At 32.9% G+C, this 25,612-nt stretch overlaps 2 protein-coding genes across 2 annotated transcripts; both read right to left on the minus strand.

Annotated features, from left to right (window-relative positions):
- Positions 1 to 275: 275 nt before the first annotated feature.
- Positions 276 to 8,084, minus strand: LOC115221433 (beta-1,3-galactosyltransferase 1-like). The gene is made up of 2 exons (XM_029791649.2): positions 7,900 to 8,084; positions 276 to 2,000 (listed from the first exon to the last, which is right to left on the minus strand). Exon 2 carries the CDS (start codon positions 1,931 to 1,933, stop codon positions 752 to 754), a length of 1,182 nt encoding a protein of 393 aa, XP_029647509.1. The 5' UTR covers positions 1,934 to 2,000; positions 7,900 to 8,084; the 3' UTR covers positions 276 to 751.
- Positions 8,085 to 16,064: 7,980 nt separating this feature from the next.
- LOC115221522 (beta-1,3-galactosyltransferase 2-like) lies at positions 16,065 to 17,794 on the minus strand. Its single transcript, XM_029791758.2, has one exon. The coding sequence runs from the start codon at positions 17,300 to 17,302 to the stop codon at positions 16,556 to 16,558; it is 747 nt and encodes a 248-aa protein (XP_029647618.1). The 5' UTR covers positions 17,303 to 17,794; the 3' UTR covers positions 16,065 to 16,555.
- Between the last annotated feature and the right edge of the window lie 7,818 nt (positions 17,795 to 25,612).

The raw sequence follows: 25,612 nt of genomic DNA on the forward strand, positions 1-25,612 counted from the left end.
TTACATATTTTCATTCCTTCTCGAATAATACCAATGTTTTCTCCGGAATATATTTCGGAAGTATAAAGATTTGAATAGCAACAGCGTTTAATACCATTCACTTATGTAGCTATTTTAATCAAGAACATTTCGCCAAAACCTAGAATTTCTATCTGTATAAGTAGGCTGTTACATCGTTGGTACATGTGTGAAATTTTGCTAACCCGGTAACTGTTTATATAATTTTCCATGTTATTTGTAAACTTCGAAACTACACGCACACACAAATATATATGTATGTATGTATGTATCTGTATCCACCTACTGACATATAAAGTATATCTCATTTGGGGAAAACCATGTATTTTCCGTAAATATTAATTAACCAATCCAATGTAAATTTGTAAATTATCTTAATCACTAAACTTACCCCTTCTTACACTGCCCATAAACCCTCTTTCCTCATTATTATATTCAACTTATTATAAATAATCTTTACTTATACTCGGTGAGCATGCAAAATCATTAGCCCGTGATGCGAATACGCTATACGGCATTTTGTCCGTTTTTAGGTCTGGGTTCAAATTCTGCTATAATTTGAGTATCTATTGAAATAATAAAACATGAAGCCCTAGGATCGATATCATCAACTAACACCCTGCTACTAAATTTCATGTATTGTTCCTGAAATTGGTACTAATCTTGTGTATTAATAATTGTTTCTCACGTGGTCTATAAGAAATAAAATTTTCAACGAAATGCAGAAGTTTCGTTATTTCAAAACTTTTCTCGTTGCAATGGAGTGATTCATGCGTTCATTTAAATCGTTCCACAGTTTGTACATAATTTCGGTTTCAGGTAGATGGTGAATAATTCTCTTTCTTATGATGTCCTTCGAAATCTCATGCAAAGAATCCTCCCTAACACCAAATATATAGGCCGAACCATAGTTGGTATGTTTTATACCTAATGCATTGACTAGCATACCAGTTACATAAACATCATCGACCCAAAAACGCGGAACTTTTAACGAAATTTTGAGTAAACGGACAGGCATGTCAGGGCTCAAGATATAAGCAGATCCCGAGCAATAAACTTCAAAAGTTTTATTCGGATATTCTTCAGGTGAAACATACCACTTACTCTCTTTGTTTCTGAGGACTGGCATTCCTTCCCATACATTACACAATATAAATTTTTCCCGAGCGTATTCGTACTGTTGTAGATATCTCAAATGTTTTACCACTTGAAAAATGTCGACTAATATATCATCATCTGTTTTCATTATATATGAGATATTGTGGCAGTTTGTTGCAATCCAGCGCAACGCTGCCATTGCTTTGGAATTTAAGTTCCGATACGTATCGTTGAATTCAGTCTGTAATATGTCATTGTAACGGGCAGATTCTACTTTAACCATATCCATAACATGACGGTTGTTGACGACACCCATCACAAATAGTAACTTGGTTTTAAATTTACCCAACACTTTCTTGTCGCCCCATGTTTGCCGTATTGCCATTCGTCGCTTAGAGTTCTCTGGTGCTGCGTGAATATAAACAATCATAAAATCATCAGGTACACATAATAAAGGAGGCTTAATTATGTGATGTGTGTAATAAGGCAGCTCTTTTTCTGGCAACAACGACCATGAGGAGCTGTTCCTAAGTGAATTTTGAACTTTCAGAACCTCATTTCCTTTTGATTGTAAACCACCATAGACTGTTAATGATAAAACATGTACTAATGAACTATCAGTTTCCTTCTTATGTATATTTTCATCAATCGTGATATTGTTATCTCTGGCATTATCCCTCATTTTACGCATTTCAATCTCTTGCCGTGAAATCTTAAGTCGTTCCTTCGTAGAATGTACGTGAAGAAGAAGGTAAATTGAAGAGATGATTAGCAAGAGGAGAAGCATGCGGAATCTTCTGGATCGGCGCAGCAACATTACTGCCGTATTTCATTATATGTAGAGCCTTTTGCTTTAGAAAATTCACTTCAAATACCAATTTGAACTGTAATAAGAAAATGAAAAGAATTTTTAGTGAAACAAATCAAATTAATATTCGTGATTATAGGTATAAATACATATATGCTTATATATTCACATATATATGCATACACACATACATGCATACACACATACAGGTATACATATATATTTTTATAACTTGGTGCATGCTCGATGTCGCTCTCAACCACATTTTTACTTTCAAACAATATATATATGTGTATATATGTATGTGTATGTGTGTGTATATGTGTGCATGAAGATATGTATGCATACGTATGGTACCAATGATAGAAAATGTATTCCATTCAAAGAGAGATACATACTACACTGCGGAAGAATTTCCATTTTTGTCTATTGATTTAAATTTAACAGCTAATTCGAGGTAATTCGTATGCGCATGCTCTCTCAGTTCCTGATTTTGTTTAAATACACATTGTATCGAGATCCCAGATTTCGACACTGCGACGACATCTGCGGCATTCATGTGAAATCCCTATTCCGCATGCCACTTGTAGAGGTAGATCAAGATATTTCAGAGAATGTTGTTATGATCTCTGAGACGTGTGACACTGATTTTGATCTGAGCGGGTTTGAAAATCAAAATGATCCGCAAAAGCCTAACTACGCAGTGTTGAATGATCTTCTAAAGGATCTAGATTTTCTAAAAAAGCTGCGGTAATTTTAGCTTCAAAATTTAGAGAGAAAAATGTGCTTAATTCAAACATATACATTACGTTTTATTGAAAAATTATTAAGAGTTAAATAAAAATCATCTTTGTTTGGTAGTATATATATATATATACACAGTAGGAGATATATTGAATAGTTTACAAATAATAGTTTCGTACAGAGGAGAGTTTCGTATATTGCGACAAAGTACCTGGTTTGTTACTGGAGATGGGGGTTGAGTCTTACGATACAAATGAGGGCATCTGTTTGTAAAGGAAAACAATTCTGAAGTGTGCATTACTGCATAATGGCAATCTATATGGCTCGTTACCGATTGGGTACTCAAAAAATATTAGAGAAAATTATTCACATACAGAGAAGTTTTTAAATCTTATTAAATATATGACCGGATCGCATGTGTTCAATTAAAAATTGTTAGTTTTCTGCTCGGACAAAAGCAGTGTACATTAAATATCCCTGTTTCCTTTGCTTATGGGTCAGCGGAGCCAAGGAAGACTATTATTTCTAACAAATCTGACCAGCAGAAACATCGCTTACTCTCGTAGAAAGAAAAAAAGAGTACAATATGTAAAAGCTTTTGATACGATCGGCTTGTGTTTCAAATTCTTATGGTATCAAAGAAAGGTTGCGATTTTCCTAATGTCATGAATGAATGCGAACAAAATTCATGGAATTGATAGAAAACTTTAGAGGGAAATCAAAGGGCAGATAACTACAAAGTAATCATGAAAATAAACGAAATCACTTTTTAAATTACTACAGAGAGTTAGGGTGCAATATATTTTAGATAGTCTTCTTGACGAATTCCCAAGTAATATAAGCTCTGTAAATGACGGACAACTGGAAAGATTCCACCAAGATATGAGAATTGTGGAGTAACAGTATAAAGGATACTGGGATTCCAGCATGATGGCTGATTACTGTTTCATTAGTATGTTTGGTTAGATTGCTTGATAAGTGAGCTGCCATCAACAATCACATGCGCTAGAAAGTTTTATGAAAGAAAATTTTCAGCAGAGTGAAAGCTGGATGCTGACATATTTTTCCACTTTGTATGAATATTTTATCCCGTTTCTGCTGTTCTATCCGCATTTGTGCATTTGAAATATATTATTATCTTATTTTTAACTCACAATAAATACTTCAGCGCTTCAAAGGCGAACGTGCTTTCTATGTAATGTCCCAACAATGTTTTTTACCTCATCATACCTTCTATCATATAATTTTTATATATATTTTATGTATATTTTTTATATATTTTTTTATGTATTTTTATATAACTTTTTATGGCGAAAAATGCGAGTGAAGATGTGTACGTTTACATAGCGATGTAGTTACAACACAGTAATCTCCCTTTGTATAACGGTTTTTTTCATAGCGTTTTCAAATAGCCAGATAACCGAAGAGATGGCGTTGTGGATTCCCACTTCGGCATCTGAAACTCAAAGTTTTATCTTGACTATCGAGTAATGTAACATATTATTTTATAGATAAATTTCCTCTATTTACATAATATTGAGGTCTCTCTCTTTCTTTTCTTATCTTACCGTTTTACCAATATATATATATATATATATATATATAATATATATATATATATATATATATATATATACATATACATTATTTACATAATTTACATTTGACGGATGTTTGTACTTATCTTGTCTCATGTTAACACAAATTTGCGACTGATACGGCTGATATATCCTCGAGGCTTCGTCAGGTGTCTTGCGGAAATTTCGAACACTGGTTCTCATACATAATGTATTTTTCGATGTTATAACATAATAATAATAATAATGATAATAATAATAATAATAATAATAATAATAATAATAATAATAATAATAATAATAATAATAATAATAATAATAGAAAAGGTCACAGAAAACGAGAAAGCAACCATACTCTGGGATATGCCGATACACACAGATAGAGAAATTAAGGCCAACAGACCAGATATAATTGTCAGAGATCATGAAGATAAAAAATGCTTTCTAATTGATGTATCAATACCGGCAGATGACAACGTGTCCCTAAAAGAAATGGAGAAACTCTCAAAATACAAAGACCTGGAAATAGAGGTAACTAGAATGTGGAACCTGAAAACAGAAACAATTCCTATCATAGTAGGTGCAGTAGGCATGGTAAAAAAATATTCAGACAAATACATAACAAAAACACCAGGACTTACAAACACATATAACATACAGAAAATTGCACTACTAGGCACTGCACACATCCTACGCAGAACACCTTCCATACAATAACCATCAGAGCATCACCACAAATCACAGCACATACCCAAGGCACACAGAGCTGCGCTCGGTAGTGAAGTGAAAGCACGCTATAAAAATAAAACTACTGAATAATAATAATAATAATATAATAATATAATAATATAATAATAATAATAATAATAATAATAATAAATAATAATAATAATAATTTTAATAGAACTAGTAATTCGAAATTTTCCCAAGACCCCTGAATGCTGGAATGTATTTCAGGATAGGGATAAATATACTTTAAATGTAAAGAATGTAAACAATGTACCTAATTCCTCATCTCTTAAATATAGATCTGTGATATATATATATATATATATATATATATATATATATATATATATATATATATATAAGACCTTTTATATCCAAGACCGGAACATGCAGTTAAATTATGATAGAAACACTCAAATGCCAGCACATTCGAAATCAGGAAAAATATATATATATATAAACTCCAGCGTAGTTTAAAATAACAGTTCACAATATATAAATATCTGATAACGGCAATTGACTTTACCCTCTAAACTACACATAAACTTAAGAACACAAAAATCTACTAACTTCTAAGGACAACAGTGTTAGCTAATTAAAATATAAAAGAATTAAAAACCAATATACAATCCCCTAAAACTAATATGGCTCACAATATCAGATAAATTTCAATGAAGCCTCTAAAGATATGTAAAAATTAAAATTTAAATTACCCTAACACTAACCCTAACACTAACCCTAACCCTTCTTCAATTGTCCCTGTTTCATCTACTCCACGTTCGAAGGTAAGGACAAGAAGCGACTTCTTTGAAACAGTCCTTCCCGCAAAGCAAATTGAATAATATTTGGGACTTTTTGCGAAGGGGTAAAAGTGGTAACAAGAACAGGAGAGTAAGAAAAAAAACAAGACGGTAAAAACAATAAAAGTAAAAACAGTAAAAGTCAGAACAAAGAGAATAACACTGTGTCAACTCCAGCATCGGGACCAACTTCAAGCGACTATTAAGGCACGCTAGAAAACACTGCTCCTCTAAAGGGAAATCTTACCTGTCATTGAGGTTTGTCAGACAAAGACAAGCAGTTGGCCACTCTAGAAAGCACACAGTAAATGCTCCACAAGCATCCAAACAGAATCAGTCCTCAATTCCTTTCATATGGTAAAACGTTTTCAAGGCACCAGCACGCCAGAAGAAACACATTCGTGTCCATAGAACATGAATAAGGCTTTATTTTACCTAACCCTCATTTGTCTTTCACGAGATGAGAATCCATCATATATATATATATACATTTCAGCATTTCAGCATGTGTACCTCGTAAACACCTGTCGCGTTTTTTTTCCCTCTTTCGCCCACATCGGGACCTTTCTTCTTTCTTCCTTCTCTTATGTTTCCGCCGAAGAGCACCGCTCGAAACGTCATACCTTCCTTCTTCCATTTTCCTGAGCGCCTAATAATAATAATACTGTAATTGTTTCACGTGTTGTGTTTTTTTCTGTTTTCCCGTTTGGATTAACCTTATATATATATATATATATATTATATATATATATAAAGTTAATCCAAACAAGAAAATACAAAAAAGAGAAAAAAACACAGCAACGCAGGACGTGGAACAATATATATAATATATATATATATATATATATATATATATATATATAATATACGTGATATATAAATATATACATATATACATACATATATGTACATACATACATGTATGTTATTATTAAGTAGGTATGTATATATATGTATGTATATAAGCATATATTTATATATTATATGATCGAACGCCACGCATCCTTTTCCATATCTATCTATCTATCTATCTATCTATCTATCTATCTATCTATCTATCTATCTATATATATATATATATATATATATATGTGTGTGTATGTGTGAGTGTGTGTGTGCGTGTGTGTATATGTTTGTCTCTATGTATGCATATATATATATATATATATATATATATATGAATATATATGCAAAGATATATATCGACCTGTACATTACATTTACAAAGAAACGTATCATCGCAGGCAGGCATTGGCGTTGAGATTCATTAGAGAGAGATAAAATTAGAAACTGAATCGATGAACTAGAGGAAGGCGGGATTTTAGCATACAAGTAGATGTTGAGTGACCAGAACTAGGCATTAAATAGATCTGATTTACATTTATTTTTTCTTAATAAGTAATTATTGTAACTCTCCATTGTCAGCAATTTTAATTATTCTTCCGGTTTAATGACTCCGACAAACCTTTGATTCAAAACATCGTAAGTTCCCAACAGTGTCTGATCATGTGTGTGTGTGTGTGTATGTGTGTGTGTGTGTGTGTGTGTGTGTGTACAATGTTCAAAATGAACACACGAGTTGATATATATGGAAAAATGTCAAGATAGAAAATACTAACATAATTTTGTAAAACATTTCAGTACCGGTTTCAGTCATTGAGACCTTTTTAACTGTAAGTATGGAAAACAAATAAATTTTATAATACAGAATTAAAATGTTGATGACCTACAATATATTTTTCCCATGTTTATAATTCAATACAGTATTCTACTGTATTAGCATTCCTGTTACATCATTTGTTACGTATACTATTACAGATTTTCTATAGAAACCATAGCCAACGCAGATTTTGTTACGACCAACCATATCAGGGCTTTCGTACACGACTCGTAGCAACAAAGTCGGTGTTGGCTGAAGAAAATATGTGAAAATACGTTAACAAACAATAAAAGAAAACCTCTATTAATAATGGTCACAAACAAATAAAACTGCTTGAGTTTCATACACAACGTTCATATATATAATATTATACATGTATATAAACTTTTCAGATGATGAAAATATCTTATAAAAAGGAAATAACATTGGGGATAATAATGATAAATATCATAAAGAGTGACTTACATTTGAAAAAGAAATTCAAGCATTGGCATTGCGGATCACAAATTTCCTGTTGAAGTTCATTCTGCTATATTTTGCTACGTTTTATTTTGTGGGGCTGTTTATTTTTCACGGATAGAGATGAATGAAGAAGTGCATTCCCCAATAACGAAATCTAAATAACTTGATATAGGCTGGTGTTATTGTGATCGGAACAATACAAGCTGAATAATATTCATAGAAAGATTTATGTGCGGCAAAACCCGTAACTTGCTCTCTGTTTAATATGTGCGTAAATGTAGAGATCGCTTTCTTGAACACCCAACATACTGTCTGAAATATTCGCTATAACACATCACCTTATAAATATAACCAGCTGTTTCGCCAATAAAATTTTCGTTTTATGTAATATTTCATAATAAGTTTAAAAATTGGAGCAAATATATAAAAGAAAAATAAACAAAATCTGTTACCCATGTTTAAATGCTTTAACTGACCAATGAAACAATTATGTGATAATTGTAAACGTGGTAGGAAATTTTATAAAAGGCACCCGTTTACAATTTGTAAGCAAAACATTATTATTTATCCTCCACGATGCTGTGTGGTAAGACGCTTGCTTCTCAAACGCATGATTCGAGGTTCAATCCCATTTCGTAGCACCTTTGGCAAGCGTTTTCTACTGAAAGAAGCCTGCCATATATATAGATATATATATATATGTGTGTGTGTGTGTGTGTGTGTGTGTGTGCGTGTGTGTGTGTTTTTCCCTCTCTTGCGCCATAACGTGCTTTCACTTCACTACCGAGGGTAGATCTGTGTGCCTCGGGTATGGGCTGTGATTTGTTGTGATGCTCTGATGTTTACTGTATTGAAAGTGTTCTGCCTAGGATGTGTGCAGTTCCTAGTAGTGCAATTTTCTGTATGTTATATGTGTTTGTAAGTCCTGGTGTTTTTGTTATGTATTTGTCTGAATATTTTTTAACATGCCTAATGCACCTACTATGATAGAGATTGTTTCTGCTTTTAGATTCCACATTCTAGTTACCTCTATTTCCAGGTCTTTGTATTTTGAGAGTTTCTCCATTTCTTTTAGAGGCACGTTGTAATCTGCTGGTATTGATACATTTGATACATCAATTAGAAAGCATTTTTTTCTTCATGATCTCTGACAACTATATCTGGTCTGTTGGCTTTAATTTCTCTATCTGTGCGTATCGCCATATCCCAGAGTATGGTTGCTTTCTCGTTTTTTCTGAGCTTTTCTGGTGTGTGCCTATACCATCTTTTTTCTGTTGTTATTATTATTATTATTATTATTATTATTATTGTTATTATTATTATTATTATTATTATTATTATTATTATTATTATTAGTTATTCTGAGAGACTCTCGGATAGTTCTTAATTACCGGTTATTCTTTACGTGAAAGCATGAATGACAAATCACCAAATGTTTCAAGTCGTGTCTTCTCCTGTGACTGAAACAGACAATACACTCCTTAGAATGCGAACTATACCGAACGTTACCGTCTTCTTGATCACTTCGAGCCTGATAGCAACTTCAATATTCTTAATTTTTTATCAAAGCCCTTAGAAACTGCTCTGAATTCTCCAATTACCACTTGTATGACCATTATTTTTCATCATGCTCCATAACTTCCTATCTAATTCCGCAGAGGCTGGTATTACTCAATCGTTTCTGTTTTCTTGCATTTCACCCACGAAACGGCTGGTATTGTAAAATCCATTATCTTTTATTCTTATTCATCTTTTTGGATGAGCACGATATCTGGTCGTGTCGCACTGCATGTTAAAATCCCAGAGTATTTTGCAATGTTTGTTTTTCGTTACTCCCTCTGGTTTTGTTCGTAGCATTTTTCGGCTCCCCGAGCTTTGCTTTACCACACAACAGCCAGGAGACATAAAACCACACTAAAACTACAACCACGTCATCAACTATATCAGCAACAGCATCAGAAATCTCCCAAATAACCAGAAACATTTTAACACAAAACACCTCCCCAAGATATAACCGTCCCCTCTTCGGATACTTCAGGCATGTCTATTAATGAAGGGGGCTGTGAGAAGCTTCAATGACACACGGTTTTCGGGGCCAAGAAATGTGGAACAAAAACACCTCAACGCCAACAAGAATAACCGGCAGATACGAACACAAGAATGATATAACTTAGAGCAACAACGCACAAATATTACCCCAACAACAGCTACATTAACATTGAACTTTGGAAATAAGGAGCACGAGTTGGTATAGACGATGCTGAGCTGTGAAGTTTGAGGGACGGGAATTAGGGAACAAGAGAATGAGGGGTATCAGAGAAGGCGGCGAGCTGGCAGAAACGTTAGCACGCCGGGCGAAATGCTTAGCAGTATTTCGTCTGCCGTTACGTTCTGAGTTAATATTCCGCCGAGGTCGACTTTGCCTTTCATCCTTTCGGGGTCGATTAAATAAGTACCAGTTACGCACTGGGGTCGATATAATCGACTTAATCCGTATGTCCGTCCTTGTTTGTCCTCTCTGTGTTTAGCCCCTTGTGGGTAGTAAAGAAATAGGTATCGTTGTCGGGGGTATCTACTTTACTTCGATTCGCCCTCGATTCACTTTCCCTGTCAGCTCTACAGCATGCGACCAGAGGTAGGACTTGATTATTTGTCCATCTTGGATGCGTAAATCCTTCTCTCCCATCTGTTTTCTCATCTTCAGTTTCGATATCATGTTTCTCCGACGAATTATCTCTCTCAGAGTGAGTATTCCTCTCGAAACTCCCAGGCATGCTTCTGAGCTCTGTTCAGGAAGGTTGAAGCCTCCTGATCAGAAGAAAAGATTACTCTTCAAAATGAAGAAGAGGCAGAACGGTTACAAACCTGGCGGGAAAGTTATGACCACAAAAATTTCAGACAAGGGGTTCCCATTTCACCTGAATTATTCACATCTCTATGAGAAAAGGTTGTTACAAACTTATAGTTGTCAGATAAACGAATAAACAAAACGGATGCGTGTTAGATGATCTCAAATTGACTAATGTTATTCTAAACATTTCCAGGAGCATTAAAGTATCAATAGAAATACTCAGGGTAATAAAAGAAGTAAGCAAACTATGTAGACTCAGAACTAGTATTATCCAAACGAAGCTAATCTCCAATCATCTAATCGCAGTCGGAAATGTGATAGATGATGCAATACATCATTATAGCAACTAATACACCTATCTTCGAACTATAGTCTGCTTGAAGGAGAAAAATCGAACCAAAGACTTTGAACGACAGATAGAGTTTGTATGGGCAGACTTTGGTAAATCGAATCACGTAACGAACAATGATTTGATCATGTGTTTCAAAAAGAAAGATTTTCAACTTGTGTGTGCTGCTTACCATTACGTATTCATCATAAGCATGGACTACAAAGAACAATATTGAAAATTAATTAAGAGCAGTGCAAAGAGCAATGGAGTGGAGAATGGCGAAGATTAACAAAACTGATGAGTGGAGAGACAGCATAAAAATAAGTGTGGTAACACGTTGATCGGTATTCTCTGAAATAGATTTTCATGGGACATGTGCTTAGAATAAAGGAGGAAAATGGAATGGCAAATATACAGACTGGATCATACATCGTAGAAAAGGAGAGGGAAAGACCATGTAGATGTTGAAATGAAAACGTTTTTAAATTATTCGCACCCAAATTTGAATAAGAAAATCACATCAGGCCGTGTTTGGTGGAGACACCATAGTACAGCATTCGTCCAGGAGTGGACCGAAATATGTGCAAATATGATAACAGACAAAATATAAATAAAATCTTCCAAATTAGGGAGTGAATTATTCTGTGCAAGTCTTTCTTCCTCCCCTTTTTCCTTGTCATTAGTTTAATATTTTTAGATTTTATTTTCTCTATTTGTATCAGAGTTTCTGTAGTCTGTAATGTCTTATCAGCTTTACACACACATTTGAATTGTTTAAATATATATAATAATAACAAATAAATCCGTTCTCGAATTATTTTTATCTCATTAGAATCACTTGTGAACAGCGTATCTAGAAATCCGCTTCACATACACTGATGTTGCTACAACAGCTAAAAATAGAAAAACAATAGGAACAAGAGCCTAAAAATAGCGCTGAACTCATTGACACCGGCACTATACATCCCACAACTAGTAGTGGAGTACAAGCCCCCACACAACGCACAAAGCACGTTCATTTCCATGGTAGCTGAACTGATTTACTCATCATCTCTAGTATAGTTATCGCGATTGTTACACTGATTATCATGATCATTCCTATTTACTACTACTACTACTACTACTACTACTACTACTACTACTACTACTACTACTACAACTACTACTACTACTACATCTGCTACTGCTGCTGCTGCTGCTACTGCTGCTGCAACTACAACTACTACTAGTAGTAGTAATAGTAGTAGTAATGCGGCTACTGTTACTACTACTACCACACCACCACCACCACCACCACCACCACCACCACCACCACCACCACTACTACTACTACTACTACTACTACTACTACTACCATCACACCAAACCACAAACAGTACAAAACCAACAACCACTTCCTGTAAGGCGAAATACACTTTGTTCCTTCACTTTCTCATTGCAGCAATACCGCTATTAACATCATCTCCACCTTATAGTAGACACCATGACATCATCATCAATTCACAATTTACTCATTCCCACGAAAACAACTCAACCCAAATCATTTAACTCTCGCATCTGAAAAGTTTCCAGGAAGATTTGCTCTGCATCCAGACTTGGGGTTAAAGTGAAGCTTAGGAATATGCCGCTTTACTTCGCGCAAAACAACTATAACTGCAACGTAAATGTACATTCACGACTTTCCGATATGGACACATAAATATACCCTACCTTTAGTATTAAATACTAAAACCTATATGAAACGCTACACATAGATTTTAAAAAATGGAATATGTGAAACTAGCTCACTTCTCTCTCATTGCACATGAACTCTAAATTTTACTAAACAAGTGTGTTCCGCTCTACACACGTCAAGAATCACGAACACATCTTGAGGTGGGGTAAAACATAACAATTGCGAGCTATTTCGTCGGTGCAATCTCATTAAGGGGGCCTTCCGACAGGGGTTACACTTTTACTCTTTCATTATTTTACTTGTTTCAGTTATTTGACTGTTGACATGCTGAGGCACCGCCTTCAGTCGAGCAAATCGACCCCAGGACTTATTCTTTGTAAGCCTAGTAATTATTCGATCTGTCTTTGTAAGCCTACTACTTATTCTATAGATTGTGTATTTCTATAAATCATCATCATGGAATTTGAGTGTTTCCTTGGAGATACCGCATGCGATAAATATGTATTCCATCTTGTGTGTCATGGTGCAAGGTCCTCTTGTCAGACATAGAGTCTTCCAGTACCAAACCTCTTAACCCATGGCAGCATTACCTCTTCAAGGTATTTGATCAATGCCTCTATTTTGAGTCTGAGTACGCGTGGGAAGGTGAATGGAGGCATAACGTCTACGTAACTACTGACCACTCCAAAAACCATGATATTGATTGGATGTTTGATGTTTATCCCTTACCCCATAGATGCTGGTGGCATATATAAAAGTACCCTTTAAGAACTGTATACTTGAAAAGTATACAACTATATCATTACACTAAAATTTGAGAAACAAACACTTTTTTTTTTTAAAACTTCTTTGTATGAGATTCATACCATGAAATTTCTGGAACTGAGCTCAAATACTTAAGCTTAATTAAAATATAGTTTCTTTTTTAAATAAACAATATTCATTAAGTGAATTTGTATTTAACAGCTTATTATTATGCAAAGATGATTTGTGAAAGGTAAAAAAAACGGGAAACTTATACAGAGTTATCAAGGCTTATTACCTAGAATTCCTTAGATAAAAAATACAAAAGCACTATAGGATTACCGGTAAAAGTGCAATCAGGACCGCCAACCCTGAGACTAATAAAATTATGGAGAAATATGTCTTACAGATGAAGATAAAATCACTTGGTCCCAACAAGCTCCTTTCATTATAAAGGCTCACAAATCAAAATTATGAATTCAATGTCCTTCTAGATCTGATATCAATATATTTAGCAAAAATATTCTAGATAATTATATACCTACCTTAATTAAAAAAGTTAAAGCGTAATTTATGGTCTAATTCGTTTTAAATGGTCGTCATGTCAATTCTATCGATAAAAAGAAGCGCACTAGCTTCATCCAGTTTGACATTTCTAGTTTCTGTTCCTCTATTAACCCAACTGTACTGAACAAGGCACTCTGACTTTCACACAAGAAAGCAGGTCTCACCAGAGATGAATTCAATGTCGTGTTAGCTGCCAGAAAATATATTCTTAAATTTCATAACAAGCTGTGCGTCCGTAAAGATACGTCGGACTCTTTGATGTCACGATGGAAAGTTCTCATTCAGCATGAATCGCTGTAGAAAAGAATTTTTCCCAGAATTCAAGATACTATTCGATTATTCGTTCACACCGAATCGGGATAGGGCTTTCTAACGCCTACTCTTTTAATACGTGATAAACGTAGGGACATTCATATTTTTAATACCAACCATTCTTTAAATATTAATAGCCTCATTGTTAGTGTTTCGGATGTGGATTCCAATCGCATTCGATTCCTTGTCAATAATCTTAAGATTAGAAATTCTATTTATGAATGTAAAATTACTTCCGGTTCTGACGTCTGTTTTTATATTGGTAGTTCATCATCTCAGTTGTCCAAAATAATATTTATTCATTACCCTACATTTATACATATCAATTATCGTGACAATACTGGGTTGAGAGCTTAGTAAATTCGTTTAGTCTCTAAAGGATCATAGTAAAGTATATGATTTGGAATGGAATATTCTATCTAAATCATTTCCGTATGATAAAAGTAAATATATTTGTTCTAGTAATGATGAAATGTCTTTCCTCCTGTTCTTAGAGAATCATCTTGTAAACAAGTTAAAAGAACGCGCTTTTCGTTGCAATCAATGGTAAAGACATACCTTTAGTTCATATAAGTGATTTCTACCATTCTATAAAAATCGACATTTAACTGTCTTTTTACATTTCAATGCCACTAATTATATTTGTTTTCATGCATGTAAAATTTATTCCTATTTACCTCTCGCACTATATTTCAACACTTTTAATCTTCTGTTAATTTCTTTCTTCCTCCTACTCTTTCTGTAAATTTCCTTTGGCGTTATATATATTAACGGTTTTTTTTTAAATAACTTTCCAGCGTCCCCTTCATTTTATATGCTGTAATCACATTCGGTTAAAATGTCTTATTAATGAGTTTGTTTTCTTTTGTTTCCTGATGAGGAGACTGATTTGTTTTACATCATTTTATTCCTTCTGGAATAATACCATAAAACATATGTCGGAAGTATAAAGATTTGAATAACACATACATTTAACACAATTTATTTTTTAAACTATTTTAATCAAAAACATTTCACCAAAACCTGGATTTTTTATCTTTATTAGTGGGCGGTTACAGCCTTGGTACTTGTGTGAATTTTTGCTACCCTGGCAGCTATTTATTTATCTTTTTCTCTGTTATTTGCAAGCTTTGAAATATACACATAAATTCATATGCATACATATCTATCTATCTATCTATTTATCTATCTATCTATCTATCTATCTATCTATCTATCTATCTATCTATCTATCTATCTATCTATCTACTATCTATCTATATATATATATATATATATATATATATATATATATATATATATATATATATATATATATATATATGTATATATTTATATATATCGCCATGTTGATTCGCTAGCCTCTGCACGCATCTTTTCTCACCTTTTTTTCTCTCCTTGTTTCTTTCTGTGTTTCTTTTCTGTATATCTTTCTGTTGAAGAGCGTAGGCTCGAAACGTAAAAGACTTGTTTTATTTATATTCCTGAGCGCCATACTAATACAATTATTTGTTTGTATTCCACCTGCCTACGTCTTTTGATTATTTTCATAAAGCTTCCCGTTATATATATATATATATATATATATATATATATATATATATATATATGTATGTATGTATGTATGTATGTATGTATGTATGTCTGTATATATGCATGAATTTATGTATGTATGTGTGTATGTATTTGCATCCATCTAATGACAAGCATAATTAATAATACTATAACGTATAAAATCTTTTTTAGGAAAAACCATGTAGAATTTCATCAACCAATACAATGTAAATTCGTAAATTATGCTTATCAATTATCTTACTTCTTTTCACACTGCTTTAACACCCTCTTTCCTCATTATTATATTCAAACTTTTATTAATAATCTTTACGTATACTCGGTGAGCATGCAAAATCATTTGCTCGTGATGCAAATACGCTATGCAGTATTTCTACTGACATTACGCTCTGTGTTCAACTTCTCCCATGATCTGATTTGCTTGCACATCTCTTGAGGATCTATTCAAATAATTAAACATGAAGACTTGGGATCGATATTATCAACTAACAGCCTGCCACTAAATTTCATGTATTGTTCCTGAAATTGGTACTAATCTTGTGTATTAATAATTGTGTCTCACTTGGTCTATAAAAAATAAAGTTTTCAACGGAATTCAGAAGTTTCGTTATTTCAAAACTTTTCTCGTTGCAATGGGGTGATTCATGCGTTTATTTAAATCGTTCCACAGTTTGTACATAATTTCGGTTTGAGGTACATGGTAAATAGCAATCTTTCTTTTGATCTCCTTCGAAATTTCATGCAAGGAATTACTAACACCAAATATATAGGCCGAATCATAGTTGGTATGTTTTATACCTAATGCATTGACTAGCATACCAGTTACATAAACATCATCGACCCAAAAACGCGGAACTTTTAACGAAATTTTGAGTAAACGGACAGGCATGTCAGGGCTCAAGATATAAGCAGATCCTGAGCAATAAACTTCAAAAGTTTTATTCGGATATTCTTCAGGTGAAACATACCACTTACTCTCTTTGTTTCTGAGGACTGGCATTCCTTCCCATACATTACACAATATAAATTTTTTCCGAGCGTATTCGTACTGTTGTAGATATCTCAAATGTTTTACCACTTGAAAAATGTCGATTAATATATCATCATCTGTTTTCATTATATATGAGATATTGTGGCAGTTTGTTGCAATCCAGCGCAACGCTGTCATTGCTTTGGAATTTAAGTTCCGATACGTGTCGTTGAATTCAGTCTGTAATATGTCATTGTAACGGGCAGATTCTACTTTGACCATATCCATAACATGACGGTTGTTGACGACACCCATCACAAATAGTAACTTGGTTTTAAATTTACCCAACACTTTCTTGTCGCCCCATGTTTGCCGTATTGCCATTCGTCGCTTAGAGTTTCTGGTGCTGCGTGAATATAAACAATCATAAAATCATCAGGTACACATAATAAAGAAGGCTTAATTATGTGATGTGTGTAATAAGGCAGCTCTTTTTCTGGCAACAACGACCATGAGGAGCTGTTCCTAAGTGAATTTTGAACTTTCAGAACCTCATTTCCTTTTGACTGTAAACCACCATAGACTGTTAATGATAAAACACGTACTAATGAACTATCAGTTTTCTTCTTATGTATATTTTCATCAATCGTGATATTGTTATCTCTGGCATTATCCCTCATTTTACGCATTTCAATCTCTTGCCGTGAAATCTTAAGTCGTTCCTTTGTAGAATTTACATGAAGAAGAAGGTAAATTGAAGAGATGATTAGCAAGAGGAGAAGCATGTGGAATCTTCTGGATCGGCGCAGCAACATTACTGCCGTATTTCATTATATGTAGAGCCTTTTGCTTTAGAAAATTCACTTCAAATTCAATACCAATTTGAACTGTAATAAGAAAATGAAAAGAATTTTGTGAAACAAATCAAATTAATATTCGTGATTATAGGTATAAATACATATATGCTTATATATTCACATATATATGCATACACACATACATGCATACACACATACAGGTATACATATATATTTTTATAACTTGGTGCATGCTCGATGTCGCTCTCAACCACATTTTTACTTTCAAACAATATATATATGTGTATATATGTATGTGTATGTGTGTGTATATGTGTGCATGAAGATATGTATGCATACGTATGGTACCAATGATAGAAAATGTATTCCATTCAAAGAGAGATATACATACTACACTGCGGAAGAATTTCCATTTTTGTCTATTGATTTAAATTTAACAGCTAATTCGAGGTAATTCGTATGCGCATGCTCTCTCAGTTCCTGATTTTGTTTAAATACACATTGTATCGAGATCCCAGATTTCGACACTGCGACGACATCTGCGGCATTCATGTGAAATCCCTATTCCGCATGCCACTTGTAGAGGTAGATCAAGATATTTCAGAGAATGTTGTTATGATCTCTGAGACGTGTGACACTGATTTTGATCTGAGCGGTTTGAAAATCAAAATGATCCGCAAAAGCCTAACTACGCAGTGTTGAATGATCTTCTAAAGGATCTAGATTTTCTAAAAAAGCTGCGGTAATTTTAGCTTCAAAATTTAGAGAGAAAAAATGCTTAATTAATCAAACATATACATTACATTGTTTTATTGAAAAATTATTAAGAGTTAAATAAAAATCATCTTTGTTTGGTAGTATATATATATACACACAGTAGGAGATATATTGAATAGTTTACAAATAATAGTTTCGTACAGAGGAGAGTTTCGTATATTGCGACAAAGTACCTGGTTTGTTACTGGAGATGGGGGTTGAGTCTTACGATACAAATGAGGGCATCTGTTTTAAAGGAAAACAATTCTGAAGTGTGCATTACTGCATAATGGCAATCTATATGGCTCGTTACCGATTGGGTACTCAAAAAATATTAGAGAAAATTATTCACATACAGAGAAGTTTTTAAATCTTATTAATATATGACCGGATCGCATGTGTTCAATTAAAATTGTTAGTTTTCTGCTCGGACAAAAGCAGTGTACATTAAATATCCCTGTTTCCTTTGCTTATGGGTCAGCGGAGCCAAGGAAGACTATTATTTCTAACAAATCTGACCAGCAGAAACATCGCTTACTCTCGTAGAAAGAAAAAAAGAGTACAATATGTAAAAGCTTTTGATACGATCGGCTTGTGTTTCAAATTCTTATGGTATCAAAGAAAGGTTGCGATTTTCCTAATGTCATGAATGAATGCGAACAAAATGCCTGGTTCTTATTCATGGAATTGATAGAAAACTTTAGAGGGAAATCAAAGGGCAGATAACTACGAAGTAATCATGAAAATAAACGAAATCACTTTTTAAATTACTACACAGAGTTAGGGTGCAATATATTTTAGATAGTCTTCTTGACGAATTCCCAAGTAATATAAGCTCTGTAAATGACGGACAACTGGAAAGATTCCACCAAGATATGAGAATTGTGGAGTAACAGTATAAAGGATACTGGGATTCCAGCATGATGGCTGATTACTGTTTCATTAGTATGTTTGGTTAGATTGCTTGATAAGTGAGCTGCCATCAACAATCACATGCGCTAGAAAGTTTTATGAAAGAAAAGTTTCAGCAGAGTGAAAGCTGGATGCTGACATATTTTTCCACTTTGTATGAATATTTTATCCCGTTTCTGCTGTTCTATCCGCATTTGTGCATTTGAAATATATTATTATCTTATTTTTAACTCACAATAAATACTTCAGCGCTTCAAAGGCGAACGTGCTTTCTATGTAATGTCCCAACAATGTTTTTTACCTCATCATACCTTCTATCATATAATTTTTATATATATTTTATGTATATTTTTTATATATTTTTTTATGTATTTTTATATAACTTTTTATGGCGAAAAATGCGAGTGAAGATGTGTACGTTTACATAGCGATGTAGTTACAACACACAGTAATCTCCCTTTGTATAACGGTTTTTTTCATAGCGTTTTCAAATAGCCAGATAACCGAAGAGATGGCGTTGTGGATTCCCACTTCGGCATCTGAAACTCAAAGTTTTATCTTGACTATCGAGTAATGTAACATATTATTTTATAGATAAATTTCCTCTATTTACATAATATTGAGGTCTCTCTCTTTCTTTTCTTATCTTACCGTTTTACCAATATATATATATATATATATATATATATATATATATATATATATATATATATATATACATATACATTATTTACATAATTTACATTTGATTGACGGATGTTTGTACTTATCTTGTCTCATGTTAACACAAATTTGCGACTGATACGGCTGATATATCCTCGAGGCTTCGTCAGGTGTCTTGCGGAAATTTCGAACACTGGTTCTCATACATAATGTATTTTTCGATGTTATAACATAATAATAATAATAATGAATAATAATAATAATAATAATAATAATAATAATAATAATAATAATAATAATAATAATAATAATAATAATAATAAGAAAAGGTCACAGAAAACGAGAAAGCAACCATACTCTGGGATATGCCGACACACAGATAGAGAAATTAAGGCCAACAGACCAGATATAATTGTCAGAGATCATGAAGATAAAAAATGCTTTCTAATTGATGTATCAATACCGGCAGATGACAACGTGTCCTCTAAAGAAATGGAGAAACTCTCAAAATACAAAGACCTGGAAATAGAGGTAACTAGAATGTGGAACCTGAAAACAGAAACAATTCCTATCATAGTAGGTGCAGTAGGCATGGTAAAAAAATATTCAGACAAATACATAACAAAAACACAGGACTTACAAACACATATAACATACAGAAAATTGCACTACTAGGCACTGCACACATCCTACGCAGAACACCTTCCATACAATAACCATCAGAGCATCACCACCACAATCACAGCACATACCCAAGGCACACAGAGCTGCGCTCGGTAGTGAAGTGAAAGCACGCTATAAAAATAAAACTACTGAATAATAATAATAATAATAATATAATAATAATAATAATAATAATAATAATAATAATAATATAATAATAATAATAATAATAATAATGTTAATAGAACTAGTAATTCGAAATTTTCCCAAGACCCCTGAATGCTGGATGTATTTCAGGATAGGGATAAATATACTTTAAATGTAAAGAATGTAAACAATGTACCTAATTCCTCATCTCTAAATATAGATCTGTGATATATATATATATATATATATATAATATATATATATATATATATATATATATATATAAGACCTTAATATCCAAGACCGGCACATGCAGTTAAATTATGATAGAAACACTCAAATGCCAGCACATTCGAAATCAGGAAAAATATATATATATATATAAACTCCAGCGTAGTTTAAAATAACAGTTCACAATATATAAATATCTGATAACGGCAATTGACTTTACCCTCTAAACTACACATAAACTTAAGAACACAAAAATCTACTAACTTCTAAGGACAACAGTGTTAGCTAATTAAAATATAAAAGAATTAAAAACCAATATACAATCCCCTAAAACTAATATGGCTCACAATATCAGATAAATTTCAATGAAGCCTCTAAAGATATGTCAAAATTAAAATTAAAATTACCCTAACACTACCCTAACACTAACCCTAACCCTAACCCTTCTTCATTGTCCCTGTTTCATCTACTCCACGTTCGAAGGTAAGGACAAGAAGCGACTTCTTTGAAACAGTCCTTCCCGCAAAGCAAATTGAATAATATTTGGGACTTTTTGCGAAGGGGTAAAAGTGGTAACAAGAACAGAGTAAGAAAAAAAAAAACAAGACGGTAAAAACAATAAAAGTAAAAACAGTAAAAGTCAGAACAAAGAGAATAACACTGTGTCAACTCCAGCATCGGGACCAACTTCAAGCGACTATTAAGGCACGCTAGAAAACACTGCTCCTCTAAAGGAAATCTTACCTGTCATTGAGGTTTGTCAGACAAAGACAAGCAGTTGGCCACTCTAGAAAGCACACAGTAAATGCTCCACAAGCATCCAAACAGAATCAGTCCTCAATTCCTTTCATATGGTAAAACGTTTTCAAGGCACCAGCACGCCAGAAGAAACACATTCGTGTCCATAGAACATGAATAAGGCTTTATTTTACCTAACCCTCATTTGTCTTTCACGAGATGAGAATCCATATATATATATATATATATATATATATATATATATATATATATAACTTTTCAGCAAGAATGGAAAAAAAATAAACTTCGAGTTTTCCCCTAAAGACTTCCCCCTCCATAGTAAAGATGAGTATTATTGGCTACTCATTCACAGGATAAACGATTTCATTAGAAGGATTAGATGGAGAACATACCACTTCGATATCAAACATAGAAGAATACGAAACGAAGGATTACTAATAAGAAGTTCGACGGAATATTTAGAAGCAGGAGAGCCCACCTCCAAATCCACTCCTTGATAATTTTGAAAAAGACCTACTCAACCTCATAGAAAGAATTAAATTCAAGGATCACCCGTTAAGATATAATCACCACCTCAAGCATCTCAGTAAATTTATAAAATCAACTCGAAACAAGAAAGGAATTTTAGTACCAGCTGACAAAACGGGCAATTTTTATAGAGTAGACTATTCACTCTACAGCATTCTAATTAACAAGGAGCTTAACTCCAAATACAAAACTACTACCAAAGGAAAGTTGAAGGAAACTAACTTAGAAATGAAAGCTATTATGGAAAAATATGATCTAGCAGACAGAACTGAACCAATTGTACCATGCGAACCTAGGATTAATCTTAAGGACCATAAAAAGAATTTTCTGGAAAACCCGTCGGTAAGACTTATTTGCCCAACTAAGTCGGATATTGGCCGACTTAGTAAATCTATCCTAGATAATATCTTACCCCAAATAACCCCACTTCTTCCCTTAAGCCTGTGGATAAATACCGATGAGGTCCTTAAATGGTTTAATTCCCTAACTAATACGAATAATTTAGCCTTCATTCAATTCGATATAAATAACTACTACTCTAGCATTTCCCCTATCCTACTAAATAAATCGCTTATATTCGCGATGAATCGCTCCCTCATATCTAGAGAAGAAATAGACATTATACTTTTAGCTAGAAAAACATTTATTGAATTTGAGGGAAAATTATGAGCCAGAGCTGATACCCCTAACTTTTTCGATATTCCTATGGGCTCAAGTGATTCGGCTGAGGTAACCAATTTAGTAGGAGCATATCTACTGAAATGCATTAATAAAGAGATCCCTGAATTGCAAGGTGGTCTATATAGAGATGATGCTTTGTTTGTTGTAAATACCAATAATAAATCACACATAGAAAGAATTAAAAAGAAGATTAATAGGTTCTTTAAAGATTTCAACCTTAGCATAACCTATGAACCAAACATTAAAATAGCTAATTTTCTAGATATTACTTTAGACCTTAACTCCAAACTACATTATCCATTTAGAAAGGAAGGGGAAATCACTAGTTACGTAAATAAATTATCTAATCATCCCCCAAATATAATAAATTCCTTAGATAGAAATATTTCCATAAGAATATCCAAATTATCATCTAATTTTAATATATTTAACTCACACTCAGGACATTACAATGAGGCGTTATCTAGAGCAGGATATAACCAGAAAATTACTTTTGAAGATAAGGAAAAACTAGGAACTCATCATAATAATTTAAGTAAATTAAACAGCAATAACCACATAAATAACAAAAATGATCAAGTCGAAAAGATACATAGATGTGGATCTAATACAACATCTAATCGTAATGATAAGTATAAGGATAAATACATAGACCATAACACAGATAGCCCTGATAAGGCAACCTTAAATAAAATAAAAATTAAGAAACACACTATTAGTAACATAGACAACAACAATGACCATACCAGAAAGGATAGTAGAAATAGATTTACAACGGCAAGTACCCTAATGATATTAAGAATATTAATAAAAACATAACAGAGAGATACTTATAATAAGGGTAAAATAAACTTGGATAAAACTAGCAAACATGCTAACAGGAACATTAATAAGTACAAAGAATCTGATGATGGGACGATTAATTCTAATAACCCTAACTCTAGTGGGAAAAATTCTAGCAGCCCTAACTCTAATTCTAAGAAATTTAATAAGAAAACATAATATGGCTAAACATCCCTTTTAACTGTGCGGTTTCATCAGATATTCAGGGTAGATTCAAAACAATTCTAGAAAATAATTTCCCATCCTCTCATAGATATCATAAAATTATTTCTAAAAAAACAGTCAGAATTTCTTATTCAACTCTCCCAAATATGTCCACTTTAATAGCTAAGATCAATAATAATAACATAAAACTAGCCAGAAATAATTTAATAAATAAAAATAAAAATACAACGGAAAATTGTAATAACAGTACGAAAAGTAATAATTGCAACAATAATAATAATAACAATAATGAATGTCATAAAATAAATATAACCAAAAGCCATGGAATTGTTAATAACAATAATAACATAAATAGGAATGATTATGTTAGTAATAGGAATAATACCATGAATGTAAGTACAGTGAATGAGAGTAACAACATTATCAGCAACAACACTACACATCTGGATAACAATATCGACAACAATACTAATAGCATCAACAATATCAGCAATGATAGTAGAGTTATAGAACCAAACGATAGTGTAGGAATACCGACAAATGATAATACTACTTTAGAAGATAACATCAACTGCAATAATGATAACATTATTTTAGATAGCAGCACCAGCACACAATAATAATAATAATAATAAAGTAGGGCTTTAGAACCAAATGAAAATGTAGGAATACCTATAAATGATAATACTGTTTTAGATAATAATATTAACTACAATAATGATAGAGTTCTTTAGATAATAACAATAATCAAAATCATGATAAATTTACCCGCTCTGCTTCGAGCAACAGTAATATAAGACTTCAATCCTCAAGGTATTCCACCTCTAATTATAATGCCCCTAGATGTAACTGCAGAATTAAATCAAAATGCCCGGCCCCTGATTTATGCGGGTTAATTAACATAATCTATAAGTGCTCCGTAACCACAGATAATAATAAGTTCTCTTATGTTGGATGCACTGTAAATTTTAAACAGAGATTGAATAACCATCTCTCATCTTTTAAATTACGTCATAAGGCTGATAGCACTACTCTTTCTAGTAAAATTTGGGAACTAAAAAACAATAATATCAAATATAACCTTAATGGGAATTAGTCAGAAGAGCAAAACCCTATAAATAGCAGAGTAGGCTGCCAACTTTGCTCCATGGAAGCATTTGAAATACTAATGTATAAAAATAATGGAGAAATTCAATTAAACAGCAGAATTGAACTTGGAAATTCTTGTATACATGCTCGGTTTAAGACTCTTAAATATTTTAAATGATATTTTAAATCATATCTCAATTGATAACTGTATACTGGAATCATTTTACATAAAATTCATTTTGACTTACATATCACTCCTACATAGTATATTATATATTTAAATATATTTAACTGGAAAGATAAGTTCTAACTAGCTATGATTATAATTTCTTCTCTCTCTGATGGTACTATTTAATACTTATTGACTTAAATTATTTGATTTATTTCTATTGGACCATATTATTAATAAATTAAATTTTGCTCTATTTTTATCTCCATT

The sequence above is a fragment of the Octopus sinensis genome, linkage group LG1 (assembly GCF_006345805.1).
Source record: "Octopus sinensis linkage group LG1, ASM634580v1, whole genome shotgun sequence".
NCBI classification, from domain to species: domain Eukaryota; kingdom Metazoa; phylum Mollusca; class Cephalopoda; order Octopoda; family Octopodidae; genus Octopus; species Octopus sinensis.

Excerpts from the sequence above, each read along its gene's own strand:
- LOC115221433 (XM_029791649.2), bottom strand. The coding sequence starts at position 1,933 with ATGTTGCTGCGCCGATCCAGAAGATTCCGCATGCTTCTCCTCTTGCTA.
- LOC115221522 (XM_029791758.2), bottom strand. The coding sequence starts at position 17,302 with ATGGCAATACGGCAAACATGGGGCGACAAGAAAGTGTTGGGTAAATTT.